This window comes from Budorcas taxicolor, chromosome 19 (assembly GCF_023091745.1).
Source record: "Budorcas taxicolor isolate Tak-1 chromosome 19, Takin1.1, whole genome shotgun sequence".
NCBI classification, from domain to species: domain Eukaryota; kingdom Metazoa; phylum Chordata; class Mammalia; order Artiodactyla; family Bovidae; genus Budorcas; species Budorcas taxicolor.
The window spans coordinates 13,308,516-13,335,491 of record NC_068928.1 but is presented as its reverse complement, the minus strand read 5'-3'; the positions used below and the strand labels follow the sequence as shown (position 1 = coordinate 13,335,491).

Here is a 26,976-nt window from a genome sequence, read left to right as displayed (position 1 = left end):
GGTTTGTCAGAGACACGCCGCTGGCCCGCGTCCGCCTGGCGTGCGCGCACACGGGCTCCCTCGCAGGGAGCTGTCGGCTCGTGCGTGGAGGAGACCGTGTTCTCTTTGTCCCTTTGCTATGCCCGTTACCGTCCTAAAACAGTTCATGATTTAGGTTCCCGGGTACGACTCAGGAGGCGGGCTCCATTTTACTGACGAGAAACTGAGTCCCACGCGGTGCCCTGGGAACAGCTGCCCCAGGGGTCCTCAGGCTGTGGGTTCCTCCAGGGTCAAGTCCAGTAGCAGCCAGTCCTCATTTAAAGTGAAGTGTTAGTCGCTCAGTCGTGTCCGACTCTTGGCGACCCCGTGGACTGTAGCCCGCCAGGCTCCTCCGTCCCTGGGATTCTCCAGGCAAAAATACTAGAGTGGGTTGCAGTGCCCTCCTCCAGGGGATCTTCCCAAGCCAGGGATGGAACCCAGGTCTCCTGCACTCCAAGGGATTCTTTACCATGTGGGCCAGCAGGGAAACCCAAAACCTGCATGCACGTTGAGCTATCTGCTCAAAACCAGTCCCACATGCTGGCTATCTAGGAATTCAAGACACCCCCAGCCCCAGAGCATCTCGGTCACATGTGGGCCTGCCGTCAGCCAGGCCCATCCCTGCAGGGTGCTGCGATTGGGGGTGCGTGGAGACACCCCCAGCCCCAGAACATCTCAGTCACGTGTGGGCCTACCATCAGCCAGGCCCATCCCTGCACGGTGCTGTGATTGATTGGGGGTGCGCGGGGCTGTGGCTCTGAACTGGGAAGACGTCTGCAGGAGCTGGGAGCTCACGGCCGGCTCTCAGGTCTCTGAGGCACTTACTGGAGAGTAGGATTTGTGTCTGTGGAGTGCCTCCCGCCTGGGCACCAAGCTCAGGGGACTGAGCCTACTGTTGTCCCGGGGTAGGACATCCTGGATTGGAAGACTTCACGCACCTTCTTCTACTGGCGGCTGAGGCGGCTGTTGCTGGAGGACCTGGTCAAGAAGAAAATCCACAACGCCAACCCCGAGCTGACTGACGGCCAGATCCAGGCCATGTTAAGGCGCTGGTTTGTGGAGGTGGAGGGAACTGTGAAGGTAGGTGGGCGCCCCTGGAGGGACCTTCACGCTGCTCCTCACCCCCACCCCAGCACTGCCCGGCTTGGCGTCTGAGAGTCTCTGGGCCTCGGCGTGGGGAGGGGGCACGGGCCTTAGCCTATGTCCTCCCCACAGTAACACGTCCTGGCGGCTTGTGAGAGGGCCGGTCGGGTGTTCTTTGCAGCTCAGTCAGTCATTCAGCAAACCTTCCTGAATGCTTCCAATCAGTATATGCCGGCCAGGGAGAGAGGCAGACATTGCTCCCGTCCTCACTGAGCCCACCACCAAGGCAGGGTGACTGAGGCCCCAGGAGGTCACTCACAAGAGTGGCCGACATCAACCACGGCAAACCCGGGGCTTCACAAAGCACAGAGTCTGACCCACTCTGTGGGAAGGGAGGGCCGAGTCTGGGAAGATTTCTAGAAGTGATGTCTCAGCAGAGACCTGAAAACAGTAGGAAGGAAGCAGAGGCAAAGCCGGACTGGGGGAAGGGAGGAATGTTTCAGGCAGACGGAGCAGCACCCTCCAAGCCTGATGGCGGGGGTGCCGCGTGTGGGGCACCGCAGGCACCTCAGGATGGCCCGGAGCCGGGGTGGCGTGGGCCGGGGGAGCGTGCGGAGGGGCTGGGCTGTCCTGGGCTCTGCGGGAGCCACTGAGTGTCTCACAGGCAGCAGGACCTGTGTGAGGTGTGCCACCCCCTCGGGGGTGGTGCTGAGGGGCGGGACCCTGACATGGCACGAAGGCTTCCGCTGAAGGTCTTCCCGATCTCAGGTCCACCCTGCAGGGAACCACAGGTCTGGCAGATCCCGGGGGGTGACGGCTCGGGGCGGGCCGGGCGCAGCACCCACTGAGGCCGCGTCCCCAGCGATCCTCCCCGGGGCTGAGTTTAGGAGCCACGTCCCCAGCAATCCTACCCCAGGGCTGTGGCCGGGACAGCCAGGCCCCCACTCCTGCCTCTGGAACCGTGGGCTGCACAAGACCATCGGCGGGAGGACGGGCAGGAAAAGTCAGAACTTTTATTTCTATTTATTCTTACTAAGAAAAAGCAGTCAACCTTTACTCATAGTGAGTATCTGGATTGAATCATAAACATCATACATACACTTTCTCAGCATATGGGTAGTACGTGCTGCAAATACACTTCTCTCTTCCCAGTAGCCGTGTGACGGAAAACAGTTGGTGACTGCTGGCTGAGAGCATTGCTGAGGGGCTGCCTGGAGGGCCGGGTGGCAGGCACGCTGGCCTCCTCCCGGGAAGTGTCGCCTGAGGTCTCCAATGACTGTTCCCAGGAAACAGTTCCAAGGCCTGCTGTCAGTTTTAAAGTCAGTGGGTCGGGGCGATTCTAAGATTCCCCCCTGTGTTAAGTCCCCCCATTTCTTCACAACTGAAAAGCTGCCTTGGATAAATATTTCAGATGTGCAGCCGGGGAGCACAGCCTTCTGCGACTTGTGGTTCAGGTTCAGGTCAGTCCGTGGCATCATAACTGAGACGATTTTGTCAGTGGCCACTGGCAGCTTTGTGCGGAAGTTGGCATTGAAAGTCACGCAAGTGTAAAATAAGAGGTGGTTGTGCAGTTCGGAGCGGCCAGCCAGGTGGCCGCCGGGAGAGGGCCTTCCTCCCGCCTTAGTCACTGACGGCCGTGCATGGCCGCGGCGGGCACAAGGATGCAGGAAGGCAGGCCCCCTCTGAGCGGGAAGCCAGCGACAGGCCCTTCAGGCGCGCCCCAGCCCCCTGCCCCCCAGGGGGCGGCCTGGTGGGGAGGCGGGTCACACCTCTCTTGTCGATGGAGGGAACAGCTGCCCATGTGCACACGCTCCTGGCTGAAGGTCAAGTGCAGAAGATACCCCGGCTCAGGAGGGGAGACCAGAGGCTCCGGGACCCAAATGTATCACTTCCCCCATCTACAGAAGACAGCGTCCCCCGGAGCTCTCAGGGCAGGGGGGGAGAGAGGGGAAGGGCGGGTGATCCCTCCGTGTGGCTTTGAAACCTCTTTCCGGATTCTGCGGGCTCAGCAGAACTTGGGTTAGTGCGAGGCAGGTGATAAAATCTGCAGCGCCCTTGAGAGCAGAGAGTGTTGCCCTGTTGAAAAGCCGTGTGGCTGCCTCGGAGGGGCCAAGCCTGCTCGGTGCTTGGGAATGAGGGAGCACCTCAAAACCCTCACCTTCCCTCGGCTCTTCAGACGGGGGTGGGTGTTGTACGCTGTCGTCGCTCAAGGTCTGGGGCCTGGCTTGGCCCCTCTGACCCTTACTGTGGTTGCTGGTGAGGAGGGATGCTTGGTGTAGGCGTCTGCTGGCCGTGCTGTGCGTACTTTTTCTCATAGAAATTTCTTTTGTTTGTTTTAAATCTTAGTCCTGAAAAAAGAGATTCTGGGACAGCGACACCGTGATGCTGTGTAACTGAGGAGCAGAGTTCTTTTGTCTCTCTTAGAGGAATCAGTTGCCATGAGTTATGGGACTCTGAATCCACAGGGGCAGTCCCACTGTAGGAAACAGTAGGGTTTACGGTTCGTAGTGTGACTGCAGGGAGAAGAGAAGAGAAGCATCGCCACGGTCCCCTGAAAAGATAACAAGAGCTTAGGCTCAGCCTGGCTGTCAGAGCAAAGCACACGTGTCTCATGGGCACTTTTCCTCTGCTGACTCTCAGATCCATGGTGGAAAGGGTGTGGTTTTTCAGACAGGCTGACTTCCCACCCCACCCCCCACCCCATCCAAGCTCCAGTAGAAGAAATTGAGAAGGACGTGTTTTCTGGACTCTTAACACTTTTTGGATCCCCACTTTGCCATTTGCTGGGTCGGACGTACTTAACCCTCCCTTTCCTCACGTGTCAAATAGGGATGTTGTTTGTCTCACAAGGGTTGGGGCGTTTTTTAACGGCACTGTAAGGACCCAGCCCGTGTCTGGCGCTCGGCTTCCTCCTGGCGCCTCAGCGTGGCGTGTTAGAAGGCGGGCCCAGTAACAGCGCGGCCAGAAACGGTGGAGCCGGGCGCCCTGTGCACTCAGCCAGCTCTCGGCCTTCTTGTCCTTGTTGCTCAGCTGTGTCTGACTTTTTGTGACCCCATGGACTGTAGCCCGCCAGGCTCCTCCGTCCACGGCATTTCCCAGGCGGGAACACTGGAGTGGGTCGCCAGTTCTTTCTCCAGAGGATCTTCCCGACTCAGGGAACAAACCCGAGTCCCCCGCGTTGGGGACTCTTCCGGAGACAGGCAGATTCTTCACTGCCGAGCCACCAGGGAAGCCCTTGACTTGGCCCTAATCTGTCCAAGATCCAGGATGCCATGGTGCTCCCTTACCACCCAGGAAACTACAAATCCATTCTTCTGAATTCCCAAACGAGACCAATGGCCAGTGGCGGCCCTCGTGAAGTCGGCAGAGGAAGAAGCACCACTGACAGGGCCATCTGATTTCCACTGTCCCCAAGCTTCCCGTGAACAAGTCTTGGGCACCAAACTTCTGATTTAGGGCCAGGAAGGGAGGAGGTGAGGTGGAACATGGGCATCAGGGCTGGGGTGGCTATCCAGAAATGAGGTCCAGCAGGCCACCCCAGCCCATGGGGCTATCACTAGTATACTCCAAAGCCTCAGGAAAAAAAAAAAAAGATCGCTCTGCAGAGGTGTCTCCAGGCCGCTCACGAGGTGAATTATCTGCGAAGCCTGGGCTTCAGGCTCACATCCATCAGCCTGCGGCCTGCTCACCCTCAGGCCCTGCTGCACCACCACATAAGGAGGCCTTAACAGCAATCCGATACGTTAGGAATGAAACTTTCCCAACAAGTCATTTAGATTTTGTAAGATAGACTAATTACTACACACAATTAGTGAGCCAAGTCATGCCAGAGATACTGACCCAGGGATGCACAGCCGGATAAAGTGCCTGCTGAGCATGTACGGTAAGGCCATGCTGCTGGGACCTTTAAGCATTGATACTTTACTGGCCTTAAAACTTTCCGATTGGGATGAGTGCAGGCAGGTAACGTATGGGCCCAGGCCTGTCGTGAGATGAGCAACCCAGCACGTCGCAGCTGCTTGAAATCCACAGTGGGAGTAATCAGGCACGTTTTCATAATTTCAAGGAGGGAAATGATGACAGCAGCGCGTCAGCTGTGCTGGATGGAGTGACGGGCCTCATGGCTCTGCTGCTGGATGGAGTGACGGGCCTCATCTCTGTTACGGGAGGGCAGACGAGGAACTGCAGACTCCCTGGCCATGGGTGGGGGAGGCTTGCTCACAATAGCAGAGCAAACCCTCCCAGGTCTGTTATCAAAAAAAAAAAAACCCGTGGGGCCGCAGTGCCTACATTTGTTGATTCTTGCTAAAAACGCTGTTGACCAGGATCGCAACCCCGTGGCTGCTGTGCGCTTAGCGCTGTAGTTGACACTTGACCAGGGTTGGACTTGGGGGTCACTGTCCACTCATATTTTGAGTAACCAGCAAACCATTCGGATAAGGGGGCCTACATTTTCCAAACCTTGGGACGTGTTACTCTAATTCTATCTGGGAACTTTTCCAGTGTTTGAACACCTAGCGTACTCTGTGGCTGCAGGAGGGGATGGGAGAGCCGTGTTCTCTGGAGGGCAGCGGGCCTGCCGGTGCAGCATCTGAGCATCGTTAGAAGCAGGCATCTCGTTAGCTAATACATTACACCAATCAAGGAGAGTTATCTTAAGCCACAATTAATCTGCTCCCTGGCATATGTTGATAGGAAAGCATCATGCTGTTTCTTAATTAAAAGCAAACGGATTAAAAATGATTAATAAGAGTATTAAATATTCTCCTAAACTAAAGGCTTTGGAATTCTTGGGTAAATCTAGGTTTCCCCACCGCCCCCATTCTGAAGCCCAAGAAGCATACATTGTTTTCTTTCTTCCTCCCCCTAAATCCTCGTAAGTAAGGGCATGTGCAGAAGTCCAAATTACCACGGTGGAGATGGGCACGTCAGCACACCGTCCGCGAGTGGGGTGGACGGGGGCTGGCACGTGACGCTAAGGCCGCCGTGCTGCGGGGACGATCACCACCCCCACCCTTGGAGAGGGTGGCGTGGTGCCTCCTTTTTCTCGGAACAGAGTACTCGCCTGCTGCTCAGCCTCGGGATGCCAGCATCCTGCCCGCGCATGGAGTAGGGGGATGACTTCCCCTCAGCCTCGCCCTGTTCTGGCCGCCCCACCCTGACGAGGAGAACTGACCTTTTCACCAGTGATGACAAACGGGGACGGGCAAATTTGGGGCCAGGAAAGGAAATGGACCAAAGAACTAGAGAAGGCGCCTCGCTGACCCTTAATCCTGGGGCTCCTTAACTGTTACACTGTGAAAGGCCCCTTAAGACTGTTAGAAACGTGGCAGTCAGTTACGAGGTACATAATAACCAGCCAGCCCCCGCGGGCTCAACGGCCAAGGCAGAGATGCGGACGGGGAGGGGTCTGGGAAGAGACCCTTATTTTTAAGGTCCGGCGCGGAACCTTAGGAAGCAGCGTGGCTCCTGGCCTCCCGTGAGCTGCCTCTAGGGGTGTGATGAGCAGGCACCCTCCGTGCTTGGCAGGCCCCCCCGCGTCCCAGCCGCGGTGCGGGCGCCTTCGCGGGTATCCAGGCTTCCTGGGCCACCTCCTGAGCTCCCTAATACACCCACCTATTAAATTACAGCTCCAAACTCATTGTCATTCTGACTTTGACTCGGTTAGTGATAACAGAGGAGGATAGCGCACCTTTAAATGACGAGCTTTGTGTTTAATTACCCAAACAAAATGACATAAATATGAATGAGCCCTAATGGCAGTACTTGGTTTTCCGGAAACCATTAACAAAACGATTCCTAAATGATTTGTAAAGAAAATGAGAGGAGACGAGAGCCAGGAGAAGGCTATTAGGTTTCCAACACACTCCTGAATTATTATGGAGTCAACTACCTGGGAAATGCTCGGCTAAATGATCTTGAAAGAGGAGGTGAGAGGTGGTGTGTTGAGACTTTCGAGGCATTGGACATCCTGACTGTTCGGGAAACTCGCACAGAGAACCGGGGTTTAGGTTTCTGACCCGGCGGCAGGACCCCCCGCCTCGCCTCTGGCCGCCTTGGGCTCTGTGGCTGGAGGCCTCCACAGCCAGCCGGGACCAGAGTCCTATGCTTAGGAATTGTGTCTCAGCTCCTCAAAAAGCACAAGTTGCTTGCTTGCTTTTTTCAGCATTTGCTTATTTGGCTGCCCTGGGTCTTAGCTGCAGCGCTTGGGGTCCTGACCTCGGCATTCGAACTCTGAGTCGGGGCGTATGGGATCTAGTTCCCCAGCCAGAGGTTGAGCCGGGCCCCTGCAATCGGGAGCATAGAGTCTTAGCCATCGGGAAGTCCCGCACACGTTTTCCGCCCATGGAGTCTTAGCCATCGGGAAGTCCTGCACATGTTTCCCGCCCATGGAGTCTTAGCCATCGGGAAGTCCCGCACATGTTTCACGCCCGTTCAGCTCTTGACTAAATAGTCAGGGACTAAACAGTGGCACCAGCGTCCCTGTGAGCACAGATGCCTCTGGGCGCTGCCCAGGTGGATTCTCCAGGCGTGCCTGTCACATCAGAAAGCTGGCCAGGGAGGGCGAGGACGGCTCCTGTCCTCAGGCCTGCTTCCGCTGCCTCCTACAGAGCCAGCTGTCACGGAGGAACTGGGCATGTCTCGTTTATGCTGAGGACACTTCTGCAGTGGCCCTCCCAGATGTAGAACAGTCAGGGTGTCCGGCCTGGGCAGGCCCCTGGCATCTGACCAGGCGTCATCTGTTCGCAGGCCTATGTTTGGGACAACAACAAGGATCTGGTGGAGTGGCTGGAGAAGCAGCTCACAGAGGAGGACGGCGTCCGCTCGGTGATCGAGGAGAACATCAAGTACATCAGCAGAGACTACGTCCTCAAGCAGATCCGCAGGTGAGACCCAAGGGAGGGGGCTCCTCAGCAGAGGCGGGCTCACTTCTGGGGAGCGAGCGACGTCTGCACAAGCCAGCGGGATGATGATGCCGCGCGGTCTTTGCGGCCCCTTCTGTTTGAGACACTGATCAGAGCAGAGTCCAGAACAGTGCTCGCTCAGCGGCTGGTCCCCAGGGGCACTTAGCGATGATGGCTGAGCTCACCGCGCCCAACTGTTAGCTCCAGACGCAGATCCTTAAACGGGGTGAACGGCTCTGGGAGGAAAGCCCTTTGCATCCTGGTTTCCTAGGAAACCACCTCCTCCCCTGCCCCAGCCAAGAGGGAGCTGTGTTCTAGAGGCTCCTGTCTCCTCCACAGGCTGGGTGGCAGAGACTACAGGGGACATTTTCCTGAACTTTTCATTTCGACTACATTTCCCTTACAGAAAAACTGCAAAGCTAAACACAGTACAGAGAACAAATCTGAACCCAGACGTGCCTGCTATTTATATTTCGCCTCATTTGCTGCATCATTTTTAGGTTTTTTTTAAACTTGTTTTATTTCATATTGGAGTACAGCCAACTAACAACATTGTGATAGTTTCAGGAGAATAGCAAAGGGACTCAGCCGTACATACACGTGTCCATGGTCCCCTAGACCCCTTCCCTTCCACGCTGGCACCTAACATGGAGCAGTTTCTTGTGCTATGAGGGGGTTCCTGCTGGTTATCCACTTTAAATAAAGCATGTGTACATGTCCATCCCAAACTCCCTGACTGTCCCGTCTTCCCTTCATTTGCCGTATCATTTGTGTGTTTTATATATAAAAGAGTAAGCACACTCATATGTGCATTCCTTTTTCGGAACCATTTAAAGGTAAGTTACATCTATCATGGCCCGTCATGGCCCTTCACCCACAATACTTCAGTATGCCTTTGCTAATAGGGCTATTCCCTGACATAACCATGGTAAAATGGTTAATTTTTATAAGTTGAACTAAACCACCCTTTGTAGACCACTGCTCGTTTTGAGTTTGCCCGATGTCTCCTCGTGATTACATTCAGGCTGTGCATTCACAGCACGGATGTCACGTCCCGTGAGGGTGGGGCCCACGGGGCGCCGAGTCTGAGGGCGCATGACACCACCTGCCGGTCCCCATGTTAGCTTCCATCACCTGGTCGAGCTACTGCTCGACTCCCCCACTGTCCAACTCCTGATCTTTCTCCTCAGACCTACTAACCTGTCTGTGGAGTGACTTACAGGCCACGCAGATTCCTGCTCATCAGAACTTCCGCTTACATTTAGCACAGGGGGTGAGTCATGCCCAAGCCAGTCCTTACAGGAAGGTTGCAAAATGATAACATTCCAACTCCTGCACGCGCTCCACAGTCACCTGTGACCACCCCAACTCTCCTGCAAAAGTCCTCCCCCCGCCCCCATTTGTTATATATTCATTATTGGTATAGACCAGTGTCTTCCATCTTTTCAGTGATTTTAACTCGGTTTTTGATGCCCCACGTGTCCCAGAGTTAGCCAGTGGGAGCAGCTTCATGCAGGGCCCACTATCTGTGACATGCCCCAGTCTTGGTTTTGGTTTAAGTTACTTCCGCACTTTCTGACATAGCGGAGCAGTTTGCAGTGCATCTGGTACCGACCGTGCTGTGGGGGCCCTGTCTCGAGCAGGGAAACAGACGAGGTGAGGCAGGGGCTGCCGAGTCCACGGTGGACCCTGGGAGCAGGTTCTCGGGCAGTTCTAAAGCTCCGCTGCCCCAGGCACGGTTGTCCCTCTCGGTCTCAGCACCCCCAATTTCCCCTTCCAGCTTGGTCCAGGCCAACCCAGAGGTCGCCATGGATTCCATCGTCCACATGACACAGCACATCTCACCCACCCAGCGAGCAGAAGTCGTTCGAATCCTCTCGACGATGGACTCGCCCTCAACGTAGGAAGAGCTTCCTGCCCACCCCCGCCCTGCCTCCGGAGCTGAGGGCCAGAGCGGCCCATCACACCCGAAACCACCGCAACGAGCAGGCGCAGGAGACCGGCGCTGCAGTCACGTGGTTTTTGCTTCCCCTCGATGTGTTCCGGTTCCGCATGACACGTCGGGCCGCAGGCCACACCACCCCGTTCAGTATTTATTACCCTGGCTGTGGCTGCAGGCCCCTGTCCCCACCCCGAACCTAAAGGGCAATGACGGGTACAGCACATACCACGAGGCCTTCCTACACCCGAGCAGGGCCGCCCCGACCCGCGCTTGGAGGCAGGGGGGTCGGCAGGCGGCAGCCCGCGCTCGCCCCTGGCCCCGTGAGCCTGCGGCCACTGGCAGCAGAGGAGGGCCGGGACAGGAGCGGGGAGTGGGGATCCTCGCGCTGCTGCCTCTCCACCCCGCACCCGGCCGGGCACACGCCGGGCACCCGGTCTCCTCGCACTGAGGCACTGCTTAGGAAGGCAAATCAGAGCGTGAGGTCTGCAGGTCCGTGGAACTCAAAGACGGGCAAAACCGTGATCCGAGAAGCAGAGAAACCGAGTCACTGTTGCCCTGTTTTGGGGCCCCCACCCGGGTCCCCTTCTCTGAGAACAACCTTGGGGAGGTTGACCTGCCGTGGCCCCAGGGGCCACCACCTGGCCAGCTGAGGTGCCCGGGGCCCCACTGGCGGTGCTGCCGTCCAGGCTGGCACAGGAGGAGCCGGGGAGCTGCCTCCTGTCCCTGACGGAAACCAGGCGTTGAGCCGCGGCGAGGGCGGGCCCGCCAGCCTCTCTAGGATGCAGAAGGCTGGCAGCGTCCAGCCGGGCGCCTGCAGGGCCGGCCTCTGTTCCCAAGTCCACCCTTCTAGCAGCAGACACTCCTGCTCGCCCCGGGTCTCGGCTCCTCCTCGAAGGCACAGGCAGCAGGTGCAGCAGTGCAAAGGCACCCCGCTGACATCAGGGCCCTCGGCTCCAGGAACTGGCCTTCCCCGCCGTGGGGGAGCTTCCAGGGGACACAGGACCCACGGGACCTTAAGGTTGTCCACGACCCCCTCATGGTGCTGCTGTCCTCCGGGCTCACCGGCCGCTTCCCAGCCAGCGGCAGGGGCCTGTCACTGGTGATGGAGAGTTTCTTTTCAACCACCAGTTTACTCAAGGAAAGAGCCTCCCAATTCCGCGGCTGGTGTTCCTAAAGCAAGAGTGGCAGGTGAGCAGGGCTGGGCTAGCATCCGGTTCCTACAGCGCAGCTACTGCATCTGTCGCTGGTGACCGAGGAGGGACTCAGTAAGACGTCTGAGAAGCAGGGGTATGAACGCTTTCGTACCCGCTCCAGTTTTGAGCCTTAACCTCCAGTTCACGCACCATTTGAGAGCCCCTCTCCCCGTCCCTGGGAACAGCCTGTGCAGAGAGGCCCTGTGGGGCCGGACATGTGGGCACCTGGCCCCAGAGCCTCAGCCCGGCGGCCCTGCTGTGGGGTTCAGCGCCATCCTGGGCAGGAGAAGGTGGGGACGACGTTCAGTCCAGGAAGTGTCCACTGTGGCTGGTATCTGCTTACCCAGCAAGAATTAGATCCATCTTTGACCAGATTATTCCTCTACACTTTTCTACAATAAATAAAATTCCACAGGCCTACAGGTGGTGTGAGATCCTGTGCTTGCCCTGGCGTTTCTTCAGGGGCTGGGTGGGTGACGCGCGTTTACTCTCCACCACCAAACTGTGACACGTTAAATGAACGCTTCGTCTCGAGAATTCGGTGACGCTCACTCTCCACCCCCAGAGCCCCCACTTTAGGTCTTTATTGGACAGGGCTCTTGTCTAAGGACAAGTCAGCACAGTCCGTTTCACACACGAGGCCACCACTGCACGTGCGAGGCTGCCAAGGCAGAGGCGTGACCCACCGAGGCCCGCCTGAGCTGAGCTCACCGCGTCGTCCGTCCCCCAGTCACAAAGCAGCCTTCGCCGGTGTCACTGAGGAGTCTGGACGCGCAGCCCGACGAGCACGGCGCTTCAGTCTAAGGTATTCTTTTCCCTTTCTGTTGCAATGAACCTCCCCACTGGTAGGCCAGTCACCATGCGTCACGTCAGCCCGGCACCTCGCTCTGGTTCTGGGAGCTTTGCCAGGGGAGCCCCACCGTGGAGCGTGACCCAGGCTGAGCACAGGGACGCGGTTCCCAGGCTGGGCAGGCGTCCAGTCCGCCTTCCCTCGACGGGCTGGGCAGTATCACGGTTGAACACGAAAATCTGAACCTTTGAGTTGACACGATTTGTGTTGTTTTCTGGGTGAGGTGACTAGCAAACCACTGCCAGAGATCACTTCAGGCCCTTTCGGGGAGCAGTTTTAGCTTCTCTGATTGATTTGGCGACTTTATTCCTTTTGAATATTAACTTGGGGCACAAAGAGGCAGGAGGGGCAGGGAGCTCGTGCTTGTGTGCCTTCAGCCTCTGCCTCAGTTTCTCTGAAGCAGGAATAACATCTGCAGAGAAAGGCGTGGCCACAAGAGTCAGGAGCGGGGCAGTGGCCTTAGCTGACTATTGAACAGTGCGGTGTCCGCTGCTGTTGAGGATGTACAGCAAAGGGGGGCTTTTTCAAAAATGAGCTTAAACAATTTAAAAGCTATCAGTCTGAACCACGCCAAGCTAGATGTTCTAGAAAAGAGGGAAGGGAGCTTCAGGGCCTGGGGGAGGCCGCGGCTCTCCTTTTTGGGGAGCGCTAGTCCCCACAGAGGCCTGGGCCCACCTCCCGCCTCCTGATCAGACTCTGTGTAGACCCGGCGCCGTCCCTGTGCCCAGCCAGCCCTGGCCGGCGGTTCCCGAGCAGGTCACAAGAGGAATGAGAAGAACCCCGCCGCCGCCACCTCCAGGAACCTGCCTGATACCGACAGCGCCTTCGTCTGCTGGGGAGCGACATTTCCTTCATCCGTGTTTTTAATAAACGAAAACGTGAAACATCCAGTGGTATTACTGTGGGATAATCAGGAGCGGACCAAAGAGCCAGGGTTCTGTGATCTAACATGGGCCCACCCCTCTTTCCCCAGATGGAAAACGAACACAGCGACGAATGGTGCCCACCCCAGGGAGGATGCGCCGCACGCTCCTGACGGGCAAGGCTCAGCGCCAGGCTGTGTGAGAGGCCTGGAGAAGTGCTGAGCAGGGGGTGAGCCTTCCTACCTGTGCTGGCTCCCGGCACTGCCCTGGTGGTCCAGCGGCTAAGACTCCCAGCTCCCGATGCAAGGGACCCAGGTTTGATCCCCGGTCAAGAAACTAGATCCCATGTGCGGCAATTAAAGAGTTCACATACCCCAACTAAAGATCCTGCGTGCTGTAACTAGAAGACCCCACGTGCCGCAGCTAAGACCTGGTGCAGCCAAATAAATAAATAATAAATTTAAACAAAAATCCTGGCTCCTCAGCTTGGGCACAAGAAGGGTAAAACTCAGGCCTGCCCCGATCCACATGCTGAGGCTGGAAAGTGCTAAGGACACATGAGTGTGCAGACGATGAAGGGCCAAAGCCTACGGGCAGAGAAATAGATGGAAGTTCCAGCTGGGACACTAGCACGGGCGTCCCCAGTCAGGTACCAGCATTTGCAGAGTCACTCCAGAGACGGCAGGAGTGCTGGGAGTGCACAGCAGTCGCCTGGGGGAGGACAGGGAAACTTGGAAAGCAAGCAGGCAACAGATCACGACAAACAAGTGCTGGGCCAGGGGACAGTGTGCTCCTGGAGAGAGTGGGGCACCTTTGATGGTCTGGGGGCACGGGGAGACTGGGCATGAAGGGTTAGACATCAGTCTCATTGAATGGCAAGAGCACAGCCTTGGGCACCGAGAAATCTGGCTCCACGCTCAGCTCCACATGTGTATGTCCCTGGGCTGGAGGGGTCACCCAGGATAGTAAGCCCAGGCCACCCCAGGAGGCACAGACATATTAATGGGCATCTGCCCACTATTTTCAATACTCTGGAAATTTTCATGCATCTCAGTTGGGTGCCAAAAGCTCACCATGCTGTTTTTTCCTGATAGCTAAGATTTATCTACCCAGGAAGGGCTCCTGGCTACCTCATGCTGGCCAAAAGCTCCAGTGGGAGCTTTTGGGAACAGGAGAGCTTCATAAAAGCAGTATTTCAGTAAGCAAAATCTCCCCAAATGGGATTCCCGTGGTTGGTAGAGGGGCAGAATGATCATGGAGCCTCAACTCTGAGAGGACTGAGATCCACACAGTGGGCTCAGCCCATTAGCAACTCTTCAGGAGATGAGACAGACGGCAGCTCAGAGAAGGTCGAACGGTGGGCCCGATCCCAAACATGCTGGTTCTGTGATAGGCCTTTTGGGGTGAAGACAGACAGAAACAAAGATATCTAGGCCCTGAATTAGGACAAAAGCCGACAGCATTCTTGCCCACGCGAACACGTGCTTCCATAGCCATGGGAGAATACAGCAAGGAGAACGCAGACTAGAAGAGAGCCTTCACCCCTGAAGATACGGAAGGAACACAGTATGCCAGACGCAAAATAGGAAATGTTACGTGATGCCAGTGATATGAAGTATCCTAGAATTATCAAATTTGGAGAGACAGAAAGAAGGAGAGGGGTTACTAGGGACTGTGGGAGGAGGAAACAGGCAGTCGTTCAATGGGTGTGAGTTTTGCAGATGTCAGTGGTGATGGCTGCAAAACAAAGTGACTGACTTACTGCTGCGGACTGTTCTTTTAAAAACTCAGAACGGTAGCTTATGTTACGTATATTTTACCACAATTTAGAAATTCGAGAGTTGTAAAGTATGATAGCAAATGAAAAATTCACTAGAGGGCCTACGTAGTAGCCTCAAGAAGACAGAAGATAAGAATCTGAACTTGGAGACAGAGCAGTGGGAAGCAAGCAATGTGAAGAGCAGAAAGAAGAGAGAATGAAAACTGAACAGAGCCTCAGAGATCCATACGGCAGCAGGTACAACAACGGGTGCGTAACAGGCGCGCCATAAGGAGAGAAGAGGGAAGGGAAGGGAAACCACGGGAAGAGATCATGGCCAAAACCTCCCTAACAGGATGGAAAACAATGGGCAGGTCCAAGAAGCTCAGTAAGTCCCAAGGAGGCTAAACACAAGATCTGTACCTAGACGCTTCATAGCCAACCTGCTGAAAGACAGACTCGAAAGAAGCTAGAGACGAACAACTCACCACGTACAGAGGCACAGCAAAACAAGAACGCCAACAGGAATGGAAGGCGAGGCAGTGAGCCGACATTCACGGTACCGTGAATTCTGCAACAGTCAACCAAGAATCCTGGATCCATCAAAACAAAGATGAGATAAAGACATTCCCCTCTCCCCCACCACCACCAGAAAAAGGGGAAGAATGCATGGCTAGACACGTTGCTTTATAAGGATCAAAGCTGGGCTCCCCTAGCGGCTCCGTGGTAAGGAATCCACTGGCAGGCAGGAGACACGGGTTTGATCCCTGGTCCGGGAAGACCCCACATCCCATGAGGCAGCTAAGCCTGTGCGCCCTGGGTGAGCCTGTGCTCTAGAGTCTGGGAACCAAAACTGTTGAGCCCTTGCACCACAACTACTGAAGCCCAAGGGTCGTGGAGCCGATGCTCCGCAGCAAGAGCAGCCACCAGTGAGAAGCCCGAGCACCACAGCCAAGAGGAGGCCCCCGCTCACCACAACTACGGGAGAGCCTGTGCAGCAAGGCAGCCAGCACAGCCAAAAACAAACAGGCCAATTTTTTTAAGAACGCGTTAAAGGCAATCATTCAGGTAACTTCAGGTGGTGATTTGAATCCACACAAAGATCAGAAGAGAGGTGCTTGAAAAGGCAAATATATGAGTATATTGTGTGTGTGTTCTCTTTTAACTTTGTAAAACACTCTAACTCATGCCCATTGAGTCGATGATGCCATCCAACCGTCTCATCCTCTGTCATCCCCTTCTCCTCCCACCTTCAATCTTTCCCAGCATCAGAGTCTTTTCAAATGAGTCAGTTCTTCGCATCAGGTGGCCAAAGTATTGAAGTTTGAGCTTCAGCATCAGTCCTTCCAATGAACATTCAGGACTGATTTCCTTTAGGATGGACTGGTTGGATCTCCTTGCAGTCCAAGGGACTCTCAAGAGTCTTCTGCAACACCACAGTTCAAAAGCATCAATTCTTTGGCACTCGGCTTTCTTTATAGTCCCAACTCTCACATCCATTCATGGCTACTGGAAAAACCATAGCCTTGACTAGACGAATCTTTGTTGGCATCAGTTCAGTTCAGTTCAGTCGCTCAGTCGTGTCTGACTCTTTGAGACCCCATGAATTGCAGCACACCAGGCCTCCCTGTCCATCACCAACTCCCGGAGTTCACTCAGACTCATGTCCATTGAGTCAGTGATGCCATCCAGCCATCTCATCCTCTGTCGTCCCCTTCTCCTCCTGCCCCCAATCTCTCCCAGCATCAGGGTCTTTTCCAATGAGTCAACTCTTTGCATGAGGTGGCCAAAGTATTGGAGTTTCAGCTTTAGCATCCTTCCAATGAACACCCAGGACTGATCTCTCCTTTAGACTGGACTGGTTGGATCTCCTTCCAGTCCAAGGGACTCTCAAGAGTCTTCTCCAAGGCAAACAGTTACATAAAACAGTAATTATATTGCTCTATTCTGGGGGTCTACAGCATATGAAAATGTAATAAATGATAGACAAAGGGAAGGGGAAGAAATACCAAGCTATATAAAAACCAAAGTTCTATATTTTACCAGAAGTTAGTATTTATCTCAGCTTACAATGTACTCCTTAGAAACTGTTAAGAAAATAACTTAAAAATACATAGGAAATGCAAATCATACATCTCTTAGTTAATATACAGAATATATAAAGAACTTCTACAATTCAACAACTGCTGCTGCTGCTGCTAAGTCCCTTCAGTCGTGTCCGACTCTGTGCGACCCCACAGACGGGGGCCCACTGTCTAAAAAACCCAAATAACTTGATTTTAAAATGGGCATATAGCTTGAATAGACATTTCCCTTAGGATTCTATATAAATGGCCAAAAAGCACGTGAAAGGATGCTCAGCACCTCATCATTACTAATCATTAGAGAAATGCAAATAGATCACAATGAGACAGCACCTCACACCACTGAGATAGCTTCTATGAAAACAAAAAATGTTGGTGAGGATGTGGAGAAATTAGAGCCCTTTGCACTGTTGGTGAGACTGTAAAAAGGTGCAACCAGTATAGGAAACAATAGGGCAAGTCCTCAAAAAAATTAAAAATAGAATTACCATATGATCCAACAATCCAAATTCTAGGTATATATTCAAAATAGTTGAAAGCAGAAGACATGATGCTTTGTGAAATAAGCCAGTCACAAGAAAAGGCAAATACTGTATGGTTTCCTCCATATGAGATCTCTAAAGTAGCCAAAATTCATGAAAAAGAATGCACAGTGGTGGTTACCAGGGGCTGAGGGAGAGGAAAACAGGGAGTTATTGGTTGATGGGTATAGAATCTCAGCTTTTGCAAGCTGAGTGATTTCTAGAGCTCTATTTCACCACAGTGGGAATACACTTGGCATTGCTAAACCGTACACTTTAAAGTGGTTCAGGCTTCCCTGGCAGTCAGCGTTTCCACTGCAGAGAGCAGAGGTTCGATCCCTGGTCTAATTAAGCTCCTGCATGCCACACAGTGTGGCCAAAAAAGTTAATTTAAAAAAATTTTAAATAAGATAGTAAATTTTAAGTATTTTACCACAATAGCAAAGGCATAAACTGTGGAAAATTCTGAGAGAGATGGGAATACTAGACCACCTGACCTGCCTCTTGAGAAATCGGTATGCAGGTCAGGAAGCAACAGTTAGAACTGGACATGGAACAACAGACTGGTTCCAAATAGGAAAAGGAGTGCGTCAAGGCTGCATATTGTCACCCGGCTCATTTAACTTATATGCAGAGTACATCATGAGAAACGCTGGACTGGAAGAAACACAAGCTGGAATCAAGATTGCCGGGAGAAATATCAATAACCTCAGATATGCAGATGACACCACCCTTATGGCAGAAAGTGAAAAGGAACTAAAAAGCCTCTTGATGAAAGTGAAAGAGGAGAGTGAAAGAGTTGGCTTAAAGCTCAACATTCAGAAAACAAAGATCATGGCATCCGGTCCCATCACTTCGTGGGAAATAGATGGGGAAACAGTGGAATCAGTGTCAGACTTTTATTTTTGGGGGCTCCAAAATCACTGCAGATGGTGACTGCAGCCATGAAATTAAAAGACACTTACTCCTTGGAAGAAAAGTTATGACCAACCTAGATAGCATATTCAAAACCAGAGACATTACTTTGCCGACTAAGGTCTGTCTAGTCAAGGCTATGGTTTTTCCAGTGGTCATGTATGCATGTGAGAGTTGGACTGTGAAGAAAACTGGGCGCCGAAGAATTGATGCTTTTGAACTGTTGTGTTGGAGAAGACTCTTGAGAGTCCCTTGGACTGCAAGGAGATCCAACCAGTCCATTCTAAAGGAGATCAGCCCTGGGATTTCTTTGGAAGGAATGATGCTAAAGCTGAAGCTCCAGTACTTTGGCCACCTCATGCGAAGAGTTGACTCATTGGAAAAGACTCTGATGCTGGGAGGGATTGGGGGCAGGAGGAAAAGGGGACAACAGAGGATGAGATGGCTGGATGGCATCACAGATTCAATGGACGTGAGTCTGAGTGAACTCCGGGAGTTGGTGATGGACGGGGAGGCCTGGCGTGCTGCGATCCATGGGGTCGCAAAGAGTTGGACACGACTGAGCGACTGAACTGAAGTTAACACTAAAGAAGACATAAGGGAGGAGAAAATGGACAAAAAATAACTACATGAAATTTGAAAGGACTAAACACAGCAGTCAAAAGACAGGGACTGTCAGGCTTGCGGGCTATGGTCCGTGGGGTTGCAAAGAGTCGGACGTGACAGAGCGACTCACGCTTTCCCCTGACAAGTCAATGCTTTAATCGTTATAATTTCTCCTCTTTGTCTCAGTGATACTTAAATTATATTTTTTCCAGTGTTAATGCAGCCACCCCATCCTGTTTATGATATAGGGTTTTCTCTACTTTTAACCTTATTTGTCTTTGAATCTAAAGTATGTTTCTTGTGGACCTGGAAGAGCTGAGTTATTTTGCATCCAGCCTGACAATTCCTGTCTTTTGATTGGCCTGTTTAGTCTTTTCAAACTTAATGTAGTTATTGGTAACTTTTATGTCCATTTTTTCCTCAAATGCATGCACAGCTGAAACAGAGTCCCAAAATACATACAGCAAAAATTAACAGAAGTAAATGAAAAAATAGACCATTCAACAATAACAGACTCCTATATCAATAACTTCCATCCTAAGCAACTGGGAAAAAAGAACAAACTGAACTCAAAGTAAGCAGAATGAGCAAAAAAGAAAGATCAGAGTGATAACTAATGAGACAAAAAGAAAGAGAAACATTAATAAAAGCAAAAGTTCGTGCTCTGAAAAGATTTTTTAAATTGACAAGAAGAGAGAAGACAAAATTCCCAGATTCAGAAATGAAACAGGAGATATTGCTAGTGACCCTATGGAAATTAAGATGATAATAAAGGAATTGTGTAAGCCAGTCTATGTCAACAAATTAGACAACTTAAATGAACAAAGTCCTAGAAAGACACAATTTACCAAAACTGACTTAAGAATAAACAAAGTCTGAATAGACCTAAAACAGGTAAACAAACAAACAAACAAAAAACTAAATTAGTAATTAAAAATCTCACAAAGAAAAGCTCAGTCTTAGAAGGTCTCACTGGTGAATTTGCTATATTTAGAGAATAAATATGAATCTTTCACAAATATTTTTCAAAAAAGAAGAACACTTTCCAATTCATTCTAGAGGCCAGTATTACCCTGAAATCGAAGTCAACAAAGGCATCACAAGAAAAGGAAACTACAGACAAATATGTCTCATGATATAAGACACAAAAAATATGTCTCATGATGTTAAGACACAAAAATTGTTAACAAATATTAGCTGGTTGAATCCAGCAACATATTTCAAAAAAATTATACACCACAGTCAGGTGAGATCTGTCCCAGGAGGGCAAACATACAAATGAATGAACGTAATTCACCGCATTAAAAGCACAAAGGACAAAAAGCACATGCCCATCTCAACAGAGGCAGAAAAAGCATTTCATAAAATCCAACACCCATTCCAGGTAAGAGCTGTCTACAAACTGAAGAGAAAGGAATTTCCTCAACCTGATAAAGGGCATCTATTAAGAAGAAAAAAAAAACCTAAACTAATGTCAAACTTAATGGTGAAAGGCTAAATGTTTTTATTCCTAAGATCAGGAATAAGGCAAAAATGTCAACTCTTGCCACTTCTAATCAGCATAGTTTTAGAGGTTCTGGCCAGTGGAACAGGCTAAATAAATGAAAATTTAAGTCATATATTGGAAAGAAACATTAAGACTGTCTTTTTTCACAAATGAAATGATCCTCTGAGGAATCTATTTTTAAAAACTAGAACTAATCAACAAATTCAACAAAGTCACAGGAACGAGATCACTAAACAACCAGCAGAAAAATCAATGGCATTTCTATATACTAGCAAGGGACAATTCAAAAGTGAAATTAAGGAAACATTTCATTGACAATATCATCGAAAACAATAAAATACTTGGGAATAAATCTGACAAAAGAACTGCAAGGTTCATACATTGAAAATTATAAAACACTGCTGAGAAACACTGAATAGAAGTAAATGAGATATTCCATGTTCATGAATTGGAAGACAACATTGCTACGATGGCATTGCTCCCTAAATTGATCTATAGACTCAATGTAATACCCAGCAAGCATTGTTAGAGAAATTAACAAATTTGTCCCAAAATGTTTATGGAAATACAATGAACCCAGAATAGCCAAAATGATTTTAATAAAAATGTGAACGTAAACTACCCAATTATAATAGAATGGGACAAAATTAAGAGTCTGGAAATAAATCCTCAAATTATGGTCAACTGATTTTCTACAAATGAGTTAAGGCAATTCAACGAGGGGAAAAATAATCTTTTCAACAAATGATTCTGGGATAATTAGATATGCACGTGCAAAAATTTTATCTTTAGACCCTCACATCATAAGCAAAAATTAACTCAGAATGGATTATAGGCCTAAATGGAAGAGTGACTGCTGTAAGACTTCTGGAGGATAACCGGAAAATCTCTGGGGCCTTGGGTTGGGTTAAAATTTCTTAGATCTGACACCAAAAACAATCCATAAAAGAAAGAAACTGATAGATTAGAACATCAAAATTTTAAATGTTTGTGATTCAAAAGACAGCATTCAGTTCAGTTCAGTCGCTCAGTCGTGTCCGACTCTTTGCGACCCCATGGATCGCAGCACGCCAGGCCTCCCCGTCCATCACCAACTCCCGGAGTTCACTCAGACTCACGGCCATTGAATCTGTGATGCCATCCAGCCATCTCATCCTCTGTCATCCCCTTTTCCTCCTGCCCCCAATCCCTCCCAGCATCAGAGTCTTTTCCAATGAGTCAACTCTTCGCATGAGGTGGCCAAAGTACTGGAGCTTCAGCTTTAGCATCATTCCTTCCAAAGAAATCCCAGGGCTGATCTCCTTTAGAATGGACTGGTTGGATCTCCTTGCAGTCCAAGGGACTCTCAAGAGTCTTCTCCAACACCACAGTTCAAAAGCATCCATTCTTTGGTGCTCAGCCTTCTTCAGAGTCCAACTCTCACATCCACACATGACCACTGGACAGCATTAAGAACATACAAAGGCTAGCTACAGACTGGGAAAAATATTTGCAAGTCACTTTCTGATAGGGTATCTGTATGCAGAACATATAAAGAATTCTTATGATTCAATAAGATAAGCAACTCAATTAAAATGAGCAAAAAATCTGAATAAACAGTTCACCAAAGAAGGTAAATATATGAATAAAAAGCAGAGACGTTACTTCACCAGCAAAGGTCTGTATAGTCAAAGCTATACAGTTTTTACATCGTTTTTTCCAGTATTCATGTACACGTGTGAGAGCTGGACCTTAAAGAAGGCTGAGCATCAAAGAATTGATGCTTTCAAACTGTGGTGCTGGAGAAGACTCTTGAGAGTCCCTTGGACTGCAAGGAGATCCAACCAGTCCATCCTAAGGGAAATCAGTCCTGAATATTCATTGGAAGACTGATGCTGAAGTTCTAATACTTTGGCCACTTGATCCAAAGAGCTGAGTGCTTGGAAAGGCTTTGATATTGGGAAAGACTGAAGGCAGGAGGAGCAGGGGGCGGCCTAGGATGAGATGGTTAAACAGCGTCACCAGCTCAATGGACGTGACTCTGAGCAAACACCAGGCGATGGTAAAGGACAGGGAAGCCGGGTGGGCTGCCGTCCATGGGGTGACAAAGAGTCAGACACGACTTGGCAACTGAACCCAAACAACAATAAACACACGAAAAGCAGTTCACTAGTCATTAGGGACATAGGAATTAAAGCCACAGTGAGAGCCCACGGCTCACTAGAACAGCTATAATCATAACGCAGACGGTAACACGGGTAGCTGTGGAGCGACCAGAACTCTCACACGGCTGGTGGGAGTATAAAGTGGCGCAGCCACCATGGAAAACCGTTTGGCAGTTTCTCAAAAAGTTAAATGTAACCTTACCACATGACCCAGCAATTCCACACCTAGGTATCCAGCCAAGAGAAATGAAAACATGTTACACAAAGACTTGTGATTATTTATGTCAGTTTCACATGTAACGGCCCAAGTCTGGAAACAACCCAAACGGTCATCAGTGGGCAAAGAGGTCAGCAAAATGTGGTGCCCGTCTGTGATAAAAAGAATCAAACTACCCACATCCGCTCTGACGTGGATGCACCTTAAGCTCAGTGAAAGAAGCCGGACACAAACACCACACAGTGTGTGATCCTATTTACAGGAAACATTCAGAAAAGACAAATCTATAGCCACAGAAAGCAGTTCGGTCACTGCCTCAGGCAGGGACGGGATTGAGGAGCAACTGCAAGCCAGCACAGAGCTGTCCGTTAGGGCGATGGAATGTTCTAAAACGGACAGAGTGTGTCGACAGGTAGCACAATTTGCCAAGCCTACTAAAAATCCCCCAGCTGCACCTTTACAATGAGTGGATTTTATGGCATGTAAATTACACCTCAATATCAAAGCTGCAAAAAAACCGTCACCAGCAAGGGGCTGGGTGCACTAACCTTACCACCAAAGCCCAAGTCTGCCCTACTGCCTCTGCTGTTTTTACTAACTCCTCCTGCCGATGCCACCGGCTTGCTCTGCGAGAGCCTCCCAGACTTCCCAGGGAGCCGTTCACAGTCAGGATTGCCGGTGCCTTGACCATCTTCCTGTTAGTTTTCCCACAGGAGTCAGATCCTCCACGTGCAGAGCTGTGCCCATGAGCTCTTCCCTCCTAGGCCCTTGAGCAAGGCTTGTTCAGAGAGAAACAAGACCACCTACGTGTAAAGTGCCTTCTGATGGCCCTGGTGATCTCTCACGTAGGAACAAAGTGTAAACTTCAATTCGGCAGCTTAAGCACAGAAACTGACCCTGGTGCCTAAGTTAATCAGTTACAGAATGATCTTTTTAGGATCATTTTGCGGCTATGACGCACTTTATTACTACTTTTTCTCCAAATCTATTCTGGTCTGCCACCCTCTGATCTTGCCCAACCACACCCTGCCTGCGTCTGAGAAGGCTTTGCAGGGACCTGGTGAGGGGCTCCTAGTCTGCACGCAGCATTGGCCGCTGCAACACCTGGTACTCAAGCGCATGCTTCCCGAGAAGCAGGCAGAGTCCTGCACTTTGTTCCTACGACCTCGAGTCCCAGCAGAGCCCCGGGTGATGCTCTTGCCCACAAGCCGCAGCCCTGCTCCTGGCCCAGCCTGGGCTGATTGACTCGGCACCTAACAGGCCTGTAAACAGTATTACATCACAGGTACTCCCCCCAGTCCAGACGCTAGCTGAGTGGTGCGGAGACCCTGAAGAGGGGAATTCAGAAGAGGCTGGCCGTCAAGGAGCCACTCCGGCATCAGAGCCAGCGGCGAGGGGACTTCACACCTAACACTGGTCACAAGTGCACAGAGCAGGCGCAGCCACTGCCTGGGTGGGGCTCAGGGTCTCCAACCCCTGGGAGCAGCACTGCCTGGAGGGAAGGTGCGCCAGAAGGTGACCAACTAGCCCTGGGGGCTACAGACACCACCTCCACTGCCTTACACACGCACATACAAAAGTCAAGCCCCCAAACCACTTTTAGGCACACACCGGGAGGCAGAAACCTCTCAACTCCAGCCTTGCATCTGAGACCGACCCTAAAATATCTGCATATTAAACGACCAAGGACAGTTAAGCTTTCAAAGGGAGAAGATCAAAGTGCTGTCATCTTCGAATTTAATCCTTTTGTGGCATCAGTGGTCTTAAGAGGGATAAGAGAGATCAAAATAAAAATGGAAACAAACTATATCTCTGTGGCTGTTGTGTTTTAGTCTTTTTTCCCCTCAATTTGGGCCACAAAATAGGTCAGCTCCATTACTGATCAGCCTTCCCACAAATATTTAAAACAAATTGAATTGCACACCCAATACCCATCACAATTACACCAGGCACAATAACTAAATTAGCAATTCAACAAAATAATTGGAAACGCGATTCTCTCTATCCCACCAGTCTCCCTCGAGGGTTTAGCCGATCTATGGGGGAAAACTCAGCTTTCCTAATTCTGGAGCTAATTAGAGACACACTTGTAAATGAAGTTGTTTGTCTTAAAGTTGAAATTCTCTTCTGAGGGTGGGGGAGAGGGAAGGAGACGAGAGGAAAGTCCTTTCCGTCTGGAGCAAGTGGATAAACAGGTATCAGACACACGCCTGGGTTCTCAGGAGCAGCCCTGTCTGCAGTTAATAAAGCATCACCATTGCGCCATCACTTATCCGGTCAGGAACGACTGCGTAACAGCCGGCCTGGCCGAGAGGGGCGCGCCTTTTAAAGGCCCTGGAGACCGTTCGTGGGTGGGGCTACCCGTGCTGTTTAGGGACCCACGAGGCGAGAGAAGGGTCAGGGAGGGCGGCCTGCTCCCCTCCACACCTCCCCACTGGGGCCTGAAGAACCTAAAGGCTCAACTCCCAGGAAGCCAAGGAGAGGCTCCCGTGCGCCCCCCGCGCCTCCCAACCACGGAGGCGGGCGCCGGGACCAGGGCGCAGGGCCTGCGAGGTCGCGCGGCCCACCAGCCAGGGCTGAGGCTCTGCCTCGGCCCGCTTGCTCAGGCCGCTCCTGGAGAAGCAATCTCCAGGTTTCAATTAAGCTGTCCTTGGCCTCTTTTTGTTCCTTCAGGAAGGAACATCTCGGCTTAATTATATAACCGAGAACTAGGCCTCGCGTCCCTCCCCTCACCCTCCTCCGCGAGCATCAGGCTGTGACCTTAAACCGCAGCCTCTCCGCGGTGCTGAGCGAGCTCCGGGCGGGGCGGCCGGGGACCCCCGCCTCCCCTTCCCCGCCCTGCACCCCGGGAACGAAGGCCTCACCTCACCTGCGAGGTCGGCAGATGAAACGGTGGCCCCGGGGGCCCAAGAAGCCTCGCTCCGAGACGCGCCCGCAGCATCACACTGTAAGTGAATGCAAGAGGCACCTGCTCTGGCTGCTTATCTCCCACAACAATATGAACTCCAAGTGATCACACTGAAAGTGCCCCGTATTAGCCTTACATTTAGCTCCTGAAACCAAGTGCCCTGCACTTCAACTTTAAAGGACGAAGAGTCAAACAGGAGAATAATTTTCTGGCCTCAGGGAGCCGGCTCCTGGTTCGCGCCCAAGCTCCCCATCTGTCCGGTGGCCACACTGGGCGCCGAGGCGGGAGACCCCCGCTTCCCCAGACCCGGGGTCACCCTCCCGGGCCTGCAGCGAGGCACTGACCGGGCTGCACTCGGGGCCTCCGGACAGCGGCAGCTCTTGGTGCCCCGTCTGTTTCCACTTCCCTTGGTTTGGTGTCAGCTTTGGTGTCTGCTGAGACTCGTGAAGGGCCTCCCAGGTGGGCCAGTGGTAAAGACCCCACCTGCGAGTGCGGGAGACTTAAGAGCCGCTGGTTCCATCCCTGGGTCGGAAAGATGCCCTGGAGGAGGGCATGCAACCCAGCCCAGTATTCTTGCCTGGAGAATCCCATGGACAGAGGAGCCTGGTGGGCTGCAGTCCATGCGGTTGCACAGAGTGGGACACGACTGAAGCGACCTGGCACGCATGCACGTGAAAGATCGGGAAATACCCGTATAGACTTGGTCTCCCACCAGTCACGCGGCAAGGGCTCAAAAGCCACACGTGGCGAGTGACTACTGATGGTTCTCCCATCCTCCCGGGAGGCGCAACTGGATGCTCTCGGGGTTGGAAGAGGCTCTCTGGGACTCCCCAGAGGAGAGCGGAAGGCAAACTGGCCACGAGGAAGCAGGAGCCACACGGAGCTGGGAGGCGCCCTCGCCGTGGAGCCGCGTCACTTGGTGTGCAGCATCAGCCTCACCTGCACACCAACACCCGGGCGCCCTGGGCCCGCGCTGTCAGAGGCGGAGGTGACGTTAGTGCCCCAAGGGCCAGGGCCCATGAGCCCCGGGGCAGCTGCCCTCCTGCCAGGCCGAGCTCTCACCTTGGAGGGCCGGAGCCTCGGGAAAGTGACCCTGGCCTGAAATAGGGCCAGAGCCCCACCAAGCAAATCGAGCGCAGCTAAGGGTCCGATCAGACTGAAGTTAGAGGTTGCAGGACTCACTGGACAGAAAGTCCCCACTGGGGACCAGGTCACCTGTCCAGACAGTCCTCCGCTACCATAAACCTCCCCCAGCGCCTGGCACACAGCAAGAGGCCAACACCTACCTGGATGAGTGGAGGGAAAAACATTGCTGCATCCATGCTGGACCCAAGGCAAGAGACGCCTTTCCATGGAAACAGCTGCTTTAGGACCGGGTGGCCTCAGGAACCAGGGTGGCTGACCCTCATTGCAGTGAGGAGGGCCCCCTGCCCCACCCCAGGCTCAGAGGTCAACAGGCTT

The 26,976-nt window shown here is 52.1% G+C and overlaps 1 protein-coding gene across 1 annotated transcript in view; it reads left to right on the top strand.

Annotated features, from left to right (window-relative positions):
* Nucleotides 1-11,566, top strand: part of ACACA (acetyl-CoA carboxylase alpha) — a 240,065-nt gene extending 228,499 nt beyond the window's left edge. Inside the window, exons 54-56 of the mRNA XM_052657738.1 lie at nucleotides 928-1,098; nucleotides 7,852-7,988; nucleotides 9,787-11,566. Coding sequence (XP_052513698.1) covers nucleotides 928-1,098; nucleotides 7,852-7,988; nucleotides 9,787-9,910 — 432 coding nt within the window. The 3' untranslated portion in view covers nucleotides 9,911-11,566. The remainder of the gene's footprint in view (nucleotides 1-927; nucleotides 1,099-7,851; nucleotides 7,989-9,786) is intronic.
* The last annotated feature ends 15,410 nt before the right edge of the window (nucleotides 11,567-26,976 follow it).